The sequence below is a fragment of the Heterodontus francisci genome, chromosome 3 (assembly GCF_036365525.1).
Source record: "Heterodontus francisci isolate sHetFra1 chromosome 3, sHetFra1.hap1, whole genome shotgun sequence".
Classification (NCBI taxonomy): Eukaryota; Metazoa; Chordata; class Chondrichthyes; order Heterodontiformes; family Heterodontidae; genus Heterodontus; species Heterodontus francisci.
Window position 1 is genome coordinate 29,356,123 of NC_090373.1, and position 20,221 is coordinate 29,376,343.

General features: G+C 43.4%; 1 protein-coding gene across 7 annotated transcripts in view; it reads left to right on the forward strand.

Annotated features, from left to right (window-relative positions):
• Nucleotides 1-20,221, forward strand: part of ggps1 (geranylgeranyl diphosphate synthase 1) — a 103,330-nt gene that overhangs the window by 50,301 nt on the left and 32,808 nt on the right. For 3 of the 7 annotated variants that reach the window (XM_068020648.1, XM_068020675.1, XM_068020684.1), the window contains exons 1-2: nt 8,337-8,425; nt 18,904-18,966. Coding sequence is in view for 4 of the 7 variants with exons in the window: in XM_068020630.1 (XP_067876731.1) it covers nt 8,356-8,425 (70 nt within the window). In the remaining 3 variants the exon portion in view is untranslated. Of the gene's footprint in view, nt 1-8,326; nt 8,426-18,903; nt 18,967-20,221 lie in introns of those variants that run through there. The other 4 variants (XM_068020630.1, XM_068020620.1, XM_068020639.1 and 1 more) reach the window with 2 other exon arrangements.

The window sequence follows — 20,221 nt, forward strand, 5'->3', positions numbered from 1 at the left end:
AGAATACAGCAAAGGAGGACAAAGAAACTGATAAAGGGAGAATAGAATAGGCATGTGAACTAGCAAAAAACACACACTGACTGTAAAAGCTTCTACAGGTATGGAAAAAGGAAGTGTTTGACTAAGGCAAATGTGGGTCCATTACAGGCAGAGTCAGGAGAATTTATAATGGGGAATAAAGAAATAGCAAAGAAGCTAAATCATTACTTTGTCTTCACTAATTCTGGGAGATGTCTTGTATCTGCCTCAGAGATGCAAGGGACTACCAGGACTACCTGGCGATTCACCAGGATGGTGCCTGGGATGGAACATTTAAGCTATGAACAGAGGTTGGAAAGGCTTGGGTTGTTTTCGCTGGAGCAGAGAAGACTGAGGGGTGACCTGATCGAGTTGTATAAGATTGAGGGACATGGACAGGGTGGATAGGGAGCAGCTGTTCCCCTTAGTTGAAGGGTCAGTTACGAGGGGACACAAGTTTAAGGTGAGGGGCAGGAGGTTTAAGGGGGATTTGAGGAAGAACTTTTATACCCAGAGGGTGGTGACGGTCTGGAATGCACTGCCTGGGAGGGTGGTAGAGGTGGGTTGCCTCACATCCTTTAAAAAGTACCTGGATGAGCACTTGGCATGTCAAAACAGTCAAGGCTATGGGCAAGGGCTGGCAAATGGAATTAGGTAGACAGGTCAGGTGTCTTTAATGCATCGGTGCAGACTCGATGGGCCTCTTCTGCACTATTATTCTGTGACTAGGGAGAATGAGAAATTGAAGGAAATTAGTATTAGTAAGAAGGTTGTATTGGAGAAATTTAATGGGGCTGAAGGTTGATAAGTCCCCGGGACCTTATATTCTACATCCCAGAATGTTGAGAGGTAGCTATGGAGGTCGTGGATGCATTGGTGGTCATCTTCCAAAATTCCATAGATTCTGAAACTGTTCCTGCAGATTGGGAGGTAGCAAACGTCACACCACTATTTAAGGAGGGAGAAAGAGAAAAAACAGGGAACTTTAGACCTGTTGGTCTTAGATCAGTAGCAGGGAAAATGTTAGAATCTATTCTGAAGGATATGATAAATGGACACTTGGATAATCTGGGCATAGTCAACATGGATTTATGAATGGAAATCATGTTTGACAAACCTGTTGAAGTTTTTTTTGAGAATGTTAACAGAATTGATAAAGGGGAGTCGGTGGACGTGGTAGACTTGGATTTTCAGAAGACTTTTGATAAAGTTCCCCACAGGAGGTTGGTTAGCAAAATTAAAGCACATGGGATAGAAGGTAATATTCTGGCATAGATTAAGGATTGGTTAACAGGCAGAAAACAGTGGAAATAAACGGGTCATTCTCACGTTGGCAGGCTATGACTAGTGGGGTACTGCAAAGATCCTTACTTGGGCCCCAGCTGTTCACTATATATCGATGATTTGGATGTGGGGACCAAATGTAATGTTTCCAAGTTCGCAGATGACACAAAACTAGGTGGGGATAAAGGCCTGCTACCTGACCCGAACCCGATGGGACCCAATGACGTGTCGAGGTCGGGTCAGGCCCCTCTTCTGGGCCCAGTTTTCGGTCTCTGGTCGGGCCGGACACACGGTATGTGCTCTACGAGTAAGTATTGAAATTTTTTTTTAAAACTTAGCTGAGCTAGGAGTCTGCACAGTGAGCAAGTGATGTCACTATGACGTCTTCACGTATGCGCTGCAGGTTCCGAGTTGGAAGGTCAGTAAAAGGATGGTCAGGTCGGGCTTGGGGCAAAATCAGAGGGACTCTGTCCGGGTCGGGCTCGGGTCCACTGTGGTTTGGTTGGGGTCAGGGTCTTTTTCCCGACCTGAGCAGGCCTTTAGGTGGGAATGTGTGTTGTGAGGAAGATGCAAAGCGGCTTCAAGGGGATTTGGACAGACTTAGTGAGTGGGCAAGAACGTGGCAGATGGAATATAATGTGGAAAAATGTGAGGTTATCCACTTTGTTTAGTTTAGAGATACAGCACTGAAACAGGCCCTTCGGCCCACTGAGTCTGTGCCGACCATCAACCACCCATTTATACTAATCCTACACTAACTCCATATTCCTACCACATCCCCACCTGTCCCTATATTTCCCTACCACCTACCTATACTAGGGGCAATTTATAATGGCCAATTAACCTATCAACCTGCAAGTCTTTTGGAGGTGGGAGGAAACCGGAGCACCCGGAGGAAACCCATGCAGACACAGGGAGAACTTGCAAACTCCACACAGGCAGTACCCAGAATTGAACCCAGGTCGCTGGAGCTGTGAGGCTGCGGCGCTAACCATTGCGCCACTGTGTGTAGGGTATTTCTTAAATGGCAAGAGATTAGAAAGTGTAGATGTACAAGGGGACCTCGGTTCCTTGTCAATAAGTCACTGAAAGCTAACATGCAGGTGCAACAAGCAATTAAGAAGGCTAATGTTAGGTTGGCCTTTATCGTAAGAGGATTTGAGTACAGAAGTGGTGGTCTTCAGTTGTATAGAACCTTGGTTAGACTGCACCTGGAGTACTATGTGCAGTTTTGGTCCCCTTACCTTAGGAAGGATATTATTGCCATAGAGGGAGTGCAATGAAGGTTCACCAGACTTGTTCCCGGGATTGCAGGACTATCCATGAAGAGAGATTGGGGAAACTGGGCCTGTATTCTCTGGAGTGTCAAGGAATGAGAGGTGATCTCATTGAAACCTACAAAATACTGAAAGGGATAGACTGGGTAGATGCAGGTAAGATGTTTCCCCTGGTTGGGGAGTCTCGAACCAGGGGACACAATTTCAAAATAAGAGGAAAGCTATTTAGGACAGATATGAGGAGAAATTTCTTTACTCGGGGTTGTGAATCTTTGGAATTCTCTAGCCCCAGAGAGCTGTGGAAGCTCAGTCATTGAGTATGTTTAAAACTGAGATTGACAGATTTTTAAGTACCAATGACAAAGGGATATGGGGATGGCGGGGTGGGGGGGGGGGGGGGGGGCAGGTAGGAGAAGGCATTGAAGTGGATGATCAGCCATGATCGTATTGAATGGCGGAGCAGGCTCGATTGGCTGAATGGCCTACTCCTGTTCCTATTAGACATCTCTCGTTTCGCTCGATCTCCTCTCATCCTCGCTGAGCTCACCTTGTCCATAAGACCTTCCTGGATCCTATTGTCAGCCATGGTTCAGCGCTCCCCTCTGAATCGCAAGGTTCCGGGTTCAAGTCCCACTCAGGACTTGAACACAAATATCAAGGCAGACACTCCAGTGAAGTACGAAGGGAATGCTGCACTGCCAGAGGTCCTGTCTTTCGGGTGAGACATTAAACTGAGGGCATGTCTGACCCCTCGGGTGGATGTAAAAGATCCCGTGTCACTCGTTCAAAGAACAGCAGGGAGGTTCTTCCTGATGCCCATGACACTAATTATTCCATAATCAACGTCTGAAAGAGATTATCTGGTCATTATCACATTGCTGTTTGTGGGAGCAAATTGGCTGCTGTGTTTCCTACATTACAACAGTGACTACACTTCAAAAGTATTTCATTGGCTATAAAGCACTTTGAGATGTCTGGTGGTTGTGAAAAATGCAAGTTGTTTTTTTATATTCCCACCAAACTGCTGACCACCCAACTTCCCTTCCTGCTGACTGATATTGTTAACGGTGTACTCTCTGCAGGTACTGTCCCTCTTTCAAATCTGTCATCAACATGCTCTTCAAAATACTTGGCCCCACTGTCCTTGAAAACTATTGCCACATCTCCAACCTCCCTTCCTTTTCAAAAGTCCTTGAATGCATTGTCGCCTCCCAAATCTGTGTCCATCTCTCCCACAACTCGATATTTTAATCCCTCAAATCAGGTTTCCACCCGTCACAACACTGCAATGGCCCTTAAAAGTCTACTTGCACCCCCAGGTGTCTGCTCCATCCAATATAAAATTGAACCCTTTAGTTTACATTGCCTTTCCTCATTCTTCATACCAAAATGCATCACTTTATTTTTGTCTGCATTAAATTTTATCTGCTCTGTGTCCTCCCATTTCACCAGTCTGTCTGCATTCTCGAAGTCTGTTACCATCCTCCTCATTGTTTACAGTATTTGAGTTTCAAGCCATCTGTAAGCTTTGAAATTGTATATTGTGGTTGTAAGCCAATCATCTCAGACCCAGGACATTGCTCCAGGAGTTCCTTATGGTAGTTTCCTTAGGCTCAACCATCTTCAGCTGCTTCATCAATGACCATCCCTCCATCATCGGGTCAGAGTTCGGGGTGTTCACAGTATTTAGTACCATTCACAACTCGTCAGATACTGAAGCAGAAAGACTTCGACAGCATTCAGGCTTGAACTGATGAGTGGCAAGTAACATTCATACTAGGCAATGACCATCTCAAACGGAGAATCTAACTATCTCCACTTGATATTCAATGGCATTACCATTGCTGAACCCCTCACCATCACATGTTCACCTGCTCTGCAAAGGATTCGGGTAATACTGTACTTTGTACTTACTGCCATGATACTGTGTAACTAATTGTACCTGATTATTAAAATTGCTGATAGCTATCATATTAGTTGTCTTGTTGAATCTGTACAGCACAGTTTTATAGACTGATATTTTTTCTGTCTTGCCCTCTTGCGACTCTTTTTTTGTCCCTTTTTTGCTTTCTATTTCTGCCAATTGGCTGGATTACTGCTTTTCTTTGCATTTATTTAAGCTATTTCTTCTAGCTTCGTGTCTTGCCTCATTTGTTGACCTTGGTTACTTGGCTGTACAAGTTGAACTTTTGCTTTTTAGGGGTGTATCGTGATCATGTACAAATACTTCTTTGAATACCTGTCACTATATTCTGTAGGTTTACCTGTTAAACTGGGTTCAGCTGTTAATATCTTCAGTTTGCACCTCGTTCCTTCAAAGTCAGCCTTCCTTAAGTTTAAAACCTTGGTGTGTGATCTTTTTTCCTTCTTGAACTTGATGTCAAACCCTCATCTTGGGGTCACTAAGATTCTCCCTTATTGTCAGTTTGCTAATTAAATCTGGCCATGACTCATTACTGAATCTTGTAGGGCCTGTTCACCTGTTTGTTCTAAAATACCATTTCAGAAAACTGTCCTGGATACACCTTTTGTACCTGTCTGTCTCATTTGCTTTTGCCACTTGCTTCTCTGATCTCCATATTTTTGCATCTTGTGACTACATCGCTGCTGTCAGAAGGTCTGTAGTCAACAGTCAACAGCCACCAGTCTTGCATCTTTTTGTCAATTCTACACTGCCTGCTCACCCATACCACTATCTCTTTCAACTGCTATAATATTGTCTTGGCTGTATTCTTATTTCCTCCTCCTTTCCCTATTTCCCTGTTCTTTCTAACATTCTTGTAGCTCCCAGTCGTTCCCAGCTTAGAACAAAGAACAGTACAGCACAGGAACAGGCCATTCGGCCCTCCAAGCCTGCGCCGATATTGATGCCTGCCTAAACTAAAACCTTCTGCACTTCCGGGGACCGTATCCCTCTATTCCCATCCTATTCATGTATTTGTCAAGATGCCTCTTAAACGTCATCAGGTATCTGTATTGCTTACTGCATCGTACCCTTTGACCTGAATTTCTGCTTCCATTTCACTTACCTTATTCAAACATTGACTTTCCAGCGCAGAAACGGGCTATTTGGCCCAACGCTGTTTTTAACATCTCGTCTTTTTTTCAATGCATGTGTTTTTATTTACATCAGGTATATTATTCCTATACTACTGTCTGAACTTGTATTATTTATATTTCTTTTTGATATCATTAAGTTATCAGTTTTACCATTATTTGTAGCTCCTTCTACACTCTGCCCACTTTATTGGTTTAATGCCCTTCCTGTAGTTCAAGTGGAGCCCATCCCAAGAGTACAGCTTCTTCCTGTCCCTGTCCTGGAGTCAGTGTCCCAAAAAATGGAGCTCCTTCCCACACAAGTTCTTTTAATCATGCATTCACTTTCCTTATCTGCTTGTTGCTAAGATAACATGTGGGCAGAATAATAACGACCCTTGAGGACCTTTTTAATTGCTCTAACCTCCGAACACTCAAGACCTCCCTGTCCTTTACTATGTCATTGGTCCCAACATGGACCATGACAACTAACCTTTCCCTCCCTTCCCGGACAGATCTCTTACTCTGGCACCAGTGGGCAACGTTAGGAGCATAAAAGCCTTCATAAACTATGTTGCTTTGGTCTTCAGAAACTGGTATTTGATACTGGATGTCAGTGTTGTGTACGGGAGTACTTTGTTTCTAATGAAAGCTAATGGGGATCCCATCATTAGTGCTGGGAACACTGAACACTCTGGCTTCACTTTTTTAACAGGCTTGTCACAAAATCAGCAATAATCTTAAAGTGTGCCATTTGGATCGGAAACACAAGTCTCTTCTGTTGCAGATGTTTGCATTGTTTTACTTGGAGTATCATTTGCTCTGCCGGGTTCATGTTTTTAAAAATAAAAAATAATTCCTGGGTCATGGTTTTTGATAGTTTCTTAATTGGACTTTGGAATTTCTCAATACATTCCCATTTGAAGTTTGTAACCAATGTGTGTATATTTTAACATCGTTGTTCACCAGTTTGCAACTTTGAAGGGAGCAAGAGAGTGTCAGAGGTGGTGGGGTTGTGAAAGGAATGAAGATGGTGCAACCTGAGGATTGCTCAAAACCTGGCACCTCAATAAGCTTCACTGTCGGACTCAGTTATTAGCCTTAGGCTAATATGTGAGGTTTTCCACTGATTAACAGTAAATAGCAGTTGCAACTAAAGCTTGAACCTGACTGGTTGATTGGGTTCCGGTCGGGTTGCCAGGCTTTAATTGCAATAGTAAAAATCCAGGCAAGGTAGGAAGCAAATAACCTTGCTGGCCTGGAGACTCAGCTGGGAGATGTACAACATGGTTGAGCAAATCATTCCAACAGTGTCGCTGCTGTAAATGTCAAAATAACCATAAAATAGTATATTTACTTTGAACTGTCAGCACAACACTCTAGTTTTAAAACTAAAGCAAAATGCTACAGATGCTGGAAATCTGAAATAAAAACACAGATAAATAGAAAATGCTAGACATACTCAGGTCGGGCAGCATCTATGGAGAGAGAAGCAGAGTTAATGTTTTAGGTCTGTGAAAGGGCACTGACCTGAAACATCAACTCTGCTTCTCTCTCCACAGATGCTGTCTGACCTGAGTATTTCCAGCACTTTGTTTTTTATTCTAGTTTAAAACTGATTCTTGCAGTTTATTGGCCAACCAACAAGTGGATTCATACATTGATTAGAAAGGCAAACCGAAGTTTGACTTTATGTAGGACTGTTAGACAGGAAGATTGCACATTTTTCACACCAAGCACTGAAGTTTTGGATTAGCATTTCAGACTAGTTGAATGTTGTGTTGCACTGTTTGGGTTTGGCAGTAGTTCTGACAAAGGACAAATTTTATTTGTTAAGGCCATGATTGGTTTAGTTTAGAAATACAGCACTGAAACAGGCCCTTCGGCCCACCGAGTCTGTGCTGACCATCAACCACCCATTTATACTAATCCTGCACTAATTCCATATTCCTACCACATACCCACCTGTCCCTATATTTCCCTACCACCTACCTATACTAGGGGCAATTTATAATGGCCAATTAACCTATCAACCAGCAAGTCTTTGGCATGTGGGAGGAAACAGGAGCACCCGGAGGAAACCCACGCAGACACAGGGAGAACTTGCAAACTCCACACAGGCAGTACCCAGAATTGAACCCGGGTCGCTGGAGCTGAGAGGCTGCGGTGCTAACCACTGCGCCACTGTGCCGCCGTTTCCTGGGCAGAGACCTATATTGTTGCTCCAAACTCCTCCAACAGCACAAATCTAATTCCACTTTGTGTTGCCAATGCTGGAATTTAAGCTGGTAAATGTCTTTCACATTCTCTTTCTCCCTCCAGCAACCACCTCAAATCAGATAATCCCGCTGGAGTTTTTGTTGAAGCTGAATGCCAAAGTTTGAACTTTGATGATTTGCCCAGTATTTATATTGCTGCTGATGCAGTGTGTGGGGGTAGTGAGACTGTTCTGCCTGCATTACACTGAATACCAATAAAGGCAAGTATTAGTAAGCCGTGAATTTTTTCTGGAGGGCTGCCATGGTACTCTGAATCTCTAATTAGTGGCATTTCATGGCTGCATTGCACTTGAATGTGTGAAATGAATGCAAATCCTGTAACGTAAAGCAGAATTGACATTCTCAGCAGAAAGGCTAATGGTAGTGCCGTAACAACTTTCACAATATTTTGTCTGCAAATCTGTTATACAGTAAATATTTAATTCATTGCAGATTAACGCTTGTCCGTGCAACTCAGAACTATGGAGAACAAGAAAGTAACTTCTGAAAGGATCCTGCTAGAGCCTTACCACTATGTGCTTCAGTTGCCAGGTACAGTACCTAGATGTATCCCATGACTTTTTTTTAAGTTGTATGTCAAATGTTAGTGAGATGAGTAGCCAATTGAGTGGGTGAAAGCTGCAGTTATTGTAGCAGTGCTGAATTTTGGCAGTTGGATTGATTTTTTTTTTAAATTCATTTTCGCATATGGGCATTGCTGGCATTTATTGTCTATCTTCAGTCGCTCTGAGCGGAATATATGACTGAGGAGGTTGCTGGACCACTTCACATGTGAGAGGCAACCACATTGGTGTAGGACTGGAATCCCTTGTAAGTCTGACTGCTGGTAAGGACAGCAGTTGTCCTTCAGGGAAGGACATCACTGAACCAGTTGGGTTCTGATGAAAATCCAACAGCTCCATGATTATTTTTATTATTTTTACTGATAAAAATCTTGAAATAAAGTCTTTAAAAAAAAAAAAACTGAATTCCAATTCTCAAATAGCTATGTCTGGATTTGAACTTGTATTCTCTGGATTACTAGTGGCAGCACACATGCCTCTGATTTCAATCCCCACTCCAGTAATAGAATGCTTATAATGCACTACTGATGGGAGTCCTTACCTTTTGGATAAGTCACCAAAGGGCCATCAACATATTCTCTTGAGCATTAAAAATCCAGTGGCATTACTTTTATTTGAGTAGTGTATTCTCCCAATTATCCCATCTAAACCTTAAGTTAACACCTTCCAAAACAGATGAACTGACCATTCATCTTGCTGTATGCAAAATTCATCCTGCTGTACTTTCCTGCATAACTACATTCTAATCAATATCTTAAATGCTTTCTTGACTGGTGCAAAACCATATCACGTTTGAAGACACCCACCACTGTATCCTGCTGGTTAGCCCATTGTTGAAGTTATTAGGTGGAGAATGCTAGACTTCCCAGATAAATCTGCCAGCAACATAGTTTTCTATTTTTAAAAAAAGTGCTGTAAGTCTTCTGCAAATACTCAATATGCATCCTATGAAGCATTCAACGCATCAGTGAGGAACTTGAATAGGGTAGGTGGTGGTGGACAACCTTGCAGATTACAGTGCTCAAATACCTTGATGTGCTGTTTACCCTCACTACCCAAGAGCAAGACTCAATGATCAAATTATTAGGTCAGATCATAAAGGTGACACAGTGAGCTTTGACAGGATGAGTGTTGAGACCAAGTTAAATTAACATTTGAGACACCAAGGTATGGTACCAGCTATTGTGACTGCTGCTGCATTCTAGCAAATTATACCTAATTGGGCTTGACGTGAAATTTAGACGCAGTTGGAAGTGATGCTTCTCAACCAAAATTGGCCCTTTTTATTCCCTGTGCGATACCATTTACTCTTGAATATTGCTAACATCTATTTAATTATATGCTAAAACTCTACTTCTGGTACCGACAGGTTGCACCTCAACAGAACTGGGACCAATGTCCTCTCTGGGAAGTTGACTAGTGTGGTTGGGGAGGTTTTAAACTAAATTGGCGGGATGGGTGGGCACCAGTACATGGGAGTAGAAACAAGGAATAAGGTGGATAAAGGTGTGAGAGTGTTGGATAGTACTAAAGAAGAAAGTAGTACCACATTAGATAGAAACAGACTAAGAAGGACTACAAGGAATACAAACAGGTTTGGAATGCATGTATGTAAATGCACAATGTATGAGTAAGGTTGGTGAGCCACAGTGCACATAGCTATGTGGGGGTATGAAAGTGTGACTTAAAATGGTGAGGACTGGGTGCTTAATATTGAAAATACAAAGTATTCAGAAATGATAGGGAAGGGAAAAAGGGAGGTGGATTGGCAGTACTGATTTAAGGAAGACATTGTAGTGTTGGAAAGAAAGGATGTCCTTGAAAAGGCATGGACAATCCATTTGGTTACAGTTGAGAAGCAAAAAGGTATAATGCTGCTGGAGACCTTCATTAGGCCTCAAAATGGTGAGAGGTAGAGGAGCTAATCTGCGGGGAAGTCGCTGCAAGAATTAAGGGCCAGAATTTTACATGGCGGTGGAGACCCAGCCCGCCATCTCATAAGTCAGGGGCGAGCCCGCCTCTGCTGGGCCTGGAAGCCATGCAGCAATCTAATTGGCCTTGGGTGGGACTTCCACCTTTCAGAGGCAGGAATTCCTGCCTCCAATCAGAAGGCTGGCAGCTCCTCAGTCCCAGCAGCGACGCTGGGAGCAGTGTGAGAAACAAGATGGATGCTAGCACTGAAAGGTAAGTGGGGTTTCTGGCCTCGCTGGGGAAAATCAGCTGAGCCCTGGCGTGGTGGTGGGGGTGGGACGTGCTCCAGCGGAGATGGCTTGTGCTGTGCGTGTATGGTGGGGCCTGCCTTTGTGGGGCACAGGATCCTACCCCCCACGCCTCCCACTCTGTTTTACACTGCCACCACCTTCAGTCCACCCCCGGGATGGGCCGTAAAGTTCCAGCCAGAGCGTAGATATTGAAGAACTTCAACGCGATTCAAATTGATATTGGGGCAATTAGAGTTAAGGGTAAAGACGGTGAGAAACTTCCTGAAAAAATGTTCAGGGGAACTTCCTTGATCAGCTATGTTCTCAGTGATCATCATATCTTAAGTTTTAGATTAGTAATGGAGAAAAGCAAGGAACAATCTAAAATAGAACATCTAAATTGGAAGAGGGCTAACTTCAATAGGATGAGCGGGGCTCTCTGGTTTAGGTTGACATCCTTCCATTTACGAAAGATGATGGACACACAGCAAAAAATCCATGTAGGTGGGGTGTCTTCTTGTGTGCACCTTTTGCTGATGGCTGTGAAGGCCATCAACGTAGAATTCTCTAATCAGGCCGTGATGCCTCTTCGCTTTCAACCTTGATAGATTGGAGAGCTTGCCAGCTCACCTAGTGTGCATCTGTAGGGAAGGCGAAGGTCAGGACCATGAAGATGATGCCAACAGAGTGGGGGCTTGGGCACAACCCTGTTTTACTGCATTCTTCACTCTGAAACTGTACAGTGCAGTACATGTTGTCATGGAAGGAGCGGATGAGACTGAGGAGCTTTGGTGGACAGCCAATTATCCCAAAATCTTGTAGAGCCCTGCTCTGCTGCTGATGTCATGCCTTTAGTGAGATCTGTGAAAGTAAGGTAAAGGGGGTATACTCTGTTCCCTACACTTGTTGCTGGCTTATGGAGAAGATCATATTCACAGTAGATCTGCTGGCATGGAAATGGCACTGCGCTTCCAGGTACACTGTCTGTGTACCTGTAAATGGAGTCTTTAAATATGACACTAGCAAACCTTCCCTGTGATGCTAAGGAGTGAGATGCCCCTGTAGTTGCAATTTCCTCTGTTGCCTTTGTTGTATAGTGAGCTGATTTTGGCATCACACATCTCCTCTGCTGGAAAATACCTTGTTCCACAGGAGGAGAAGGTCATAAAGGTGTGGCAATAGATGGGACTTTCTGTGCATGAGCAGTTCAGTTGGGATTCTGTTCTAGCCAGGGAAAAATGGAACTAAGGACTGGCAAGTGACATTGTAACAGAACAATGGGTGATCTTTTAAGGAGATGTTTCCGGTACAGGCTAGGTGTATTCCAACAAGAGGGAAAGGCAAGGAGCCAAAGCCCAGGGCTCTGTGGATGATGGAGATAGAGGATATGACAAAACAAAAAGAGGGTGTATGATGCATGTCAGGTGAGTTCTTTAAGTGAGAACCAGGCCAAATACAGCAAGTTGAGAGGGTAAGTGAAAGAGGAAGATGAGACTGGTGTTCCGAACGAGGCGGGAGGAGTGCACTGTTGTTCTGCACAAGAAATCTGGTTTATCCTTTTGCTTTTTTTCAATTATTACCCCACTTCGAGTCATAGTTATACAGCACAGAAATAGGCCTTTCAGTCCATCGTGTCTGTGCCAGCGATCAAGCACCTATCTATTCTAATCCCATTTTCCAGCACTTGGCCTGTAGCCTTGTATGCTATGGTGTTTCAAGTGCTCATCTGAATGCTACTTGAATGTTGTTGGTTCCTGCCTCTACCACCCCTTCAGGTAGTGTGTTCTAGATTCCAACCACCCTCTGGGTGAAAATCTTTTTCCTCAAATCCCCTCTAAACCTTACCTTTAAATCTATGCCCCCTGGTTATTGATCCCTTCGCAAAGGGATAAGGTTACTTCCCGTCTATCCTATCAATGCCCCTCATAATTTTGTATACCTCTATCAGATCCCCCCTCGGCCTTTTCTGCTCTAAGGGAAACGGCCCTAGCCTATCCAGTCTCTCTTCATAGCTGAAATTCTCCAGCCCAGGCAACATCCTGGTGAATGTCCTCTGCACCCTCTCCAGTGCAATCACATCCTTCCTGTAGTGCAGTGACCTGAACTGTACATAGTACTCCAACTGTGGTCTAACTAGCATTTTATGCAGCTCCCTCAACCTCGCTGCTCTTATATTCTATGCCTCAGCTAATAAAGGCAAGTAATCCATATGCCTTCTTCACCTTATCTACCTGTGCTGCTGCCTTCAGTGATCTATGGACAAGCACACCAAGGTCCCTCTGACCCTCTGTACTTGCTAGGGTCCTACCATCCATTGTTTATTCCCTTGCCTTGTTATTCCTCCCAAAATGCATCACCTCACACTTCAGGAGTAAATTCCATTTGCCACTGCTCCAACCATCTTACCAACCCATCTATATTGTCCTGTAATCTAAGGCTTTCCTCCTCACTATTTACGACACCACCAATTTTCGAGTCATCTGCGAACTTACTACTTATACCTCCTATATTCACGTCTAAATCATTAATGTGCACTACAAACAACAAGGGTCCCAGCACCGATCCCTGTGGTACACCACTAGTCACAGGTTTCCACTTGCAAAAACAACCCTCGACCATCACCCTCTGCCTCCTGCCACTAAGCCAATTTTGGATCCAAATTGCCCTGGGTCCCATGGACTCTTACCTTAAGAAATCTCCCATGCCTTACTGAAGTCCATGTAGACTACATCAACTGCTTTACCCTCATCTACGCATCTAGTCACCTTGAAAAATTCAATCAAGTTTGTTAGACTTACAATTGCACCTTGTCGGTGTTGGGTTTTCCTGCATGAGCCCCAAATTATATGTTACGACTTAGGCAGGAGGAGTGCACTGTCATTTCTAATTCCACTTCTGCACAGGTCACAACATAGGTTTTTTTCCCCCAATTACCAATACGATCAATGATGGACTCTATTTCTTTCCCAGCGTAAAATACACCTACCAGGTTTCTTTATTAAACAACAAAATTATCAGTTTATTATGAAAGTCTTAAATAGTAACCAAGAAAACCAGCAACACCGATTGAAATATAAAAGTTCCCTTTTTACCTTAGCCCCTCGTGCGCACACACAAATACTTGCTAATTCTTAAGAAAAAAAAAAATGGAAAAATGCCTGATGCCCTTTCTTTCGGTTTGGCGTCCCAAATATGCTAGACAGCTGTCACTGGAATCTTCCTAAAACCATTCTTGTCAGGTGACATTGAAGATCAGTTTGGACAGGCTTTCCAGGAAAAATGCAGCAACAGTTTCAGTCTGTTTCTTACACTTGCTTCTCCGAGATTGAAAGCTGGCAGGCTTTTCAAAGAGCTGGAACAGACTGAATTGGGGCTTTGCTCCCTTGGCAAGTTTTCTCCAACTGTCTTTATTTTTTAAACACTGTCCATATCACCAACTTGCTGTCATGAAGACCCCACCTGCCAAGAATGAGGCATATTAATTTCATCATATGAACTTCAATTTTAAACTGTTGCTGAACTAAAGAGATGAATTGTTTAGAGATCAGCAGTGGCTGGAAATATTTGCATACTAAGATAGTTGCCTGGACAGACAATAGAACTGCTTCCTGATCCAATTAACCCAAATGGATTTTGATCAGACATTGAATGTGGAACAAGCCAGCATTCCATTCCTTCCCCCCTCCCCCACCCCAAACTCTCTCAAACGCTAGTTGGGCCACGGCTGGAGTACTGTGTACGGTTCTGGTCGCCACGCTATAGGAAGGATGTGATTGCACTGGAGTGGGTGCAGAGGAGATTCACCAGGATGTTGCCTGGGCTGGAGCATTTCAGCCATGAAGAGAGACTGGATAGACTAGCCGCCTTTTCTTTGGAGCAGAGAAGGCTGAGGGGGGATATGATTGAGGGGCATAGATAGGCTAGATAGGAAGCAACTTTTTCCCTTTAATGGTGGTGTCAATAACCAGGGGCCATAGATTTTCAGGTAAGGGGCAGGAGGTTTAGAGGGGATTTGAGGAAAAATGTTTTCAGCCAGAAGGAGGTTTGACTCGAACACACTGCCTGAAGGGGTGGTAGAGGCAGGTATCCTCACAACATTTAAGAACTGTTTAGATGAGCACTTGAAACGACAGCATACAAGGCTACGGGCCAAGTGCTTGATGGCTGGCACGGACACAATGGGCCGAAGAGCCTGTTTCTGTGCTGTATAACTCTGACACTGTGGGTGTCTGCAAAGATGAAGGGAATCCACAAAATGCAGGGGGTTTTTTTTAAACTAGTCACATGATTAACCTGGCCCAAGTTTGGTTTTCAACTGCTCAACAGTTTGGGTCAGACTGCAACTGAACTTGAAGAAAGAGCCCCTCGCTTGCCTGGCACACTCCCCCTCTCATCAATTTCCAGATCCACTGAAGACCGTTTAACCTCAAGAGAAGACTCCTACCTCCAAACAAGTTTGGAAGAGTCCACTGGGCCCCAATGGAACGGCAAGATTTACCTGCAATCAAAGATTCTACCTCGAACTCCAAGGACAGTAAATAAACCCCAGCTATTGCTTCAAACTTACCTCTTTGTTTTTTTTCTGTGTCTATCTGCATGTGTTTATAGCGTATGCATGCTAGTGTGGTTGTGTTGTGTATTCGTTGTCATTTTAACTGAATTAGAGTTTTAAGGTTAATAAACTTCCACTTTGTTTAAATTTAAGGAAAACCTGTCCGGTTGATTTCTTTGCCTTACAGTTGGAGAGCAGTGAACAAGGATTCACTGAGGGGGAGCTAAAAACACTTTTTTAAAAACTAAACCCTATTATGGTCAAACCAGGCAAAGGCTGAGAGGGAAACCCTATACCCCTTTTTCACCTGGTTGTAACACTGTCCAAAGTGAAACCAAAAACAATGTCACGAGTTAAGCCTCCTGACCCCGATCAATCTTGACTTGTCACTTTTTAAACATCTGTCCCCAAGACAAAAAGAAGAGCCCTGCTGGGTAACTATCTGAAAACGGGTGTCTTCCAGTAAGGGCTTGTTTTTAGCACTCCTTGATTGTTTCAGTAACGGTTGTTTGCAATCTCCGTCCAAAAGACCACCTGATGTCCTTTTTTTTAAAAAAAAAGTGCCAGTTTCTATGGAATCCTTTTTCAGTTTTAACACACAAATCCTCATAATTTAACAAAAAAAGGAAGCACTCATAACAAAGAGAATATGTGAATAAAATGGCAGTTAACGTAAAAAGATCCCAAAAATCATCATCCAGCATATAACTACTAAGTGGGTAGTAAGAGTCCGCGTGGAGCCTCTTTCAGACAGAGTACTGTATGCTTAGAGGCATGAAATAATCTGATCTGGACTTGTGTTTGGGGGCACAATATCAACATTTACTGATAACCCCAAAGTATTGAAAATTGTTCCAATAGAAAGAGTTTTTTTGATGAACAAGGTAGTCAAGGGTTATGGGGGACAGACAGGAAAGTGGAGTTGAGACCGCAACCAGATCAGCCATGATCTTATCAAATGGCGGAGCAGGCTCGAACGGCCAAATGGCTTACTCCTGCTTCTATGTTCCTAGGCACAGGGCATGGGTCAGATTCTTCGCGTGTACTTTGTATTGGTGTTTTCTAAGGAAGAGGATGCTGACAAAATCAATAGAGGATGTTGGAGGTAGTGGATGGCGTGAAAATTGATGGGAGGAATGTCCTGACTGGCTATGCTTAAGCATGGATAAGTTGACTGGTCTGGATGACTTGCATCCCAGGTTGCTAAGGGAAGTGGGGTGTGGAGATGGTGGAAGGGGTTGCTGTAATCTATGGATTTTATGGAGGTGTTTGACAAAGTACCACATGAAAGGCTGCCTGCCAAAATTGAGGCTCATGGAATAGAGTCAGTGTCAGCTTGAATACAGTTGACTTGAGTACAGAAAACAGTGAGTTGGCGTAAATAGTTGTTATTCAGACTGGAGGATGGTAGACAGTGGTCCCCAAAGTTTAGTGCTAGGACCACTGCTATTTTTGCTTTATATAAATGACTTGGATATTGGAATACAGAGTAAAATTTCAAAGTTTGCTGATATACCAAACTTGGAGGTGTGGCAGACAGTGAGGATAATAAGTCAGTCGACTGCAACAGAACATAGATAGACTAGCAGAATGAAAAGATAAATGGCAGATGGAATTTAATGAACAAGGGTAAGGTGATACATTTTGGCAGAAGAGATGGGCAGAAGCAATATAGACTAAATGGCATAGTTCTAGTGTGTGCGGGGACAGAGACCTGGGGGTTCATGTGCATAGATTGTTGATGGCAGGGCATCAGAGTTGTTAGTAAAGCATAAATGGAGGTATTGAGTACACAAGCAGACTAGTGATACTGAACTTTTATAAAGCTCTGGTTAGGCCCCAATGAGAGTATTGCATCCAGTTCTGGTCACTACACTTTAAGAGGGATGTGAGAGCCCTTGAGAGAGTGCGGAGATGATTTTACCAGGATGGTTCCAGGGATTTTTAGCTACAAGGTTAGGTTGGAGAAGCTGGGATTCTTTTTGGAGTGAAGAGGGGAGATTTATTAGAGGTGTACAAGATTGACAAGTTCAGCCAAGTAACTGTTCCCATTAGCTGGTACAAGGACTAGAGGACACAGATTTAAGGTAAGAGAAGCAGGGAGAATGTGAGGAATTTTTTTATGCAGCAAGTGGTAATGACCTGGAACTCAATGTCCCTACTTTCACCACCCTTGTAGGCAATCAATGATTGCTAAAGGAAATTGGATGGGTGCTGGAAGGAAATAGACTTGCAGGGCAATGTGGTTAGGGACCTGGCAGGCAGTGTCTACTGGGGTACTGCAGGGATCGGTGCTAGGATCCCAGCTATTCACAATATATATTAATGATGTAGATGAGGGAACTAAATGTAATTTCTCCAAATTTGCAGATTATACAAAATTGGGTGGGAGGGTGAGTTGTGAGGAGGATGCAGAGGCTTCAGGGTGATTTGGACAAGTTGAGTGAGTGGCAGATGGCAGCATAATGTGGATAAATGTGAAGTTATCCACTTTGGTAGCAGAAACAGGAAGGCAGATTATTAACTGGCTATAAACTGAGAGAGGGGGAATATGCAGCGAGACCTGGGTGTTCTCGTACACCAGTTGCTGAAGGTAAGCATGCAGGTCTGATGGGTGGTAAAAAAGGCAAATGGTATGTTGGCCTTCATAGCGAGAGGATTTGAGTACAGGAGCAGGGATGTCTTGCTGCATTTATACAGGGCCTCGGTGAGGCCGCACCTGGAATATTGTGTGCAGTTTTGGTCTCCTTATCTGAGGAAGGATGTTCTTGCTATAGAGGGAGTGCAGCGAAGGTTTACCAGACTGATTCCTGGGATAGCGGGACTGACGTATGAGGAGAGATTGAGGCGGTTAGGATTATATTAGCTGGAGTTCAGAAGAGTGAAGGGGGATCTCATAGAAAACTATAAAATTGTAACAGGACTTGACAGGGTAGATGCAGGAAGGATGTTCCTGATGGTGGGGGAGTTCAGAACCAGGGGTCATAGTCTCAGGATATGGGGTTAACCTTTCAGGACTGAGATGAGGAGAAATTTCTTCACTCAGAGTGGTGAGCCTGTGGAATTTTCTGCCACAGAAAGCAGTTGAGGCCAAAACATTGTATGTTTTCAAGATGGAGTCAGATATAGCTCTTGGGTCTAAAGGGATCAAAGGGTACGGGGGGGAAAAGCGGAAAAAGGTTAATGAGTTGGATGATCAGCCATGATAATGAATGGCAGAGCAGGCTCGAAGGGCCGAATGGCCGCCTCCTCTTTCTATGTTACTCGATTGCTCTGCAGAGAACCAGCATAGATTCAATAGGCCAAATAGCTGTCATGACTTTTGGTCCTTCTGGGTCCAAACAGCTGCCATTTCAATCTTTACTGGTCATCTACATCATCTAGATTCTTGAAAGGCACTTTGGAAATCAAATCTGGAGAGACTGCCTTTTACTGAACTGATGTCTATTTGACTTTTTACAATCTGAATCTTCCTTCAAACCTTGTAACACATCATAGATAACTGCACGTTGGCTCTGATTTCAACTTGTAGAGGGAGGGAAGTCCATCTGGCAAATAAGTGGAAGCGTGTGTTTCCGTTTTGTACACATACAGGGTTTCCTGCCAAAATTAGAATCCGTTTTCAAGTTGGTCAAGAAACTGACATTCATCCTTTTTCTTTTCTCTCCTTTCCTTCCCCTCTCCTCTCATTAGGAACAACTTGGATTTGGATTGACAGTTCAGTATAAATATTCAGACAACTCTGACATGTGAAAGGTAGTCAGACCTTCCATCAGATTTTCAGATGTTTTGTGTGTGTACAAGCTACTCTCTAAATGATGATTTCAAGAATGCATTCTCCTTTGTTATCACCCCTTTTAGCTAGAAATTGGTTATGTCAGTGAAGATCTATTCCACTGGCTCTCATGGCAGCATCTTGGCATATTTGATCGGGTATCCATTTGAATAGAGAAAACAGCAGCTAGCAATAATCCATATACTTAGAATAGTTATAGCACAGAAGGAGGCCATTTGGTCCATCAATCTCGTGCTGGCTCTCCAAGAGTGATTAAGCTCCTCCTACTCCCCTGCCTTTTCCCCATAGTTCTGAAATTTTTTTACCCTTCAGGTGCTTATCCAATTCCCTTTTGAAAGTCACAGTTGAATCTGCCTTCACTTCCCTTTCAGACAGTGAATTCCAGATCGTAACATTACTGCAATTTTCCTCCTGTTGCATTTTTGGTTCTTCTGCCAATCACTTCAAATGTGTCCCCTGGTCCTCAACTCTTCTGCAAATGGGAACAGTTTCTCCCTATCTACTGTGTCCAGACCCTTCATAATTTTGAACACCTCTATCAAATCTCCTCTTCTCTCCAAACAGCCCCAGCTTCTCCAATCTATCAGCATAACTGAACTATTTAATTCCTGGAACCATTCTCAAATCTTTTCTGCACCCTCTCAAAAGCCTTCAATTCCTAAAGCCCATAATTGGACACACCACTCCAGTTGAGGCTATATCACTTTTTATAAAGCTTCTTCATAACTTCCTTGCAGCCCCCTTTTTTGAATTTTATTTATTTTCTATGGCCTCTCCTCATTCTTCCTATCAGTGTATCACTTCTCATTTCTCTGCATTAAATTTCATCTGCCATTTGTCCACTGAAGTCTCGCTATCCTCTCCATAGGTCACAATATTTGCCAAATTTTGAAATTTGTGCCCTGTACACCCAAGGCTAGATCACTAATATAGATTAAGAAAAGCACTGGTTCTAGTACTGAGCCCTAGGGAATATTGTATACTTTCATCCAGTCAGGAAAAACAATAAAATAAAAGCAAAATACTGCGGATGCTGGAAATCTGAAATAAAAACAAGAAATGCTGGAACCACGCAGCAGGTCTGGCAGCATCTGTGAAAAGAGAAGCAGAGTTAACGTTTCGGGTCAGTGACCCTTCTTCGGAACTTTCACATGCTGCCAGACCTGCTGAGTGGTTCCAGCATTTCTTGTTTTTATTTCAGGAAAAACAATAGTT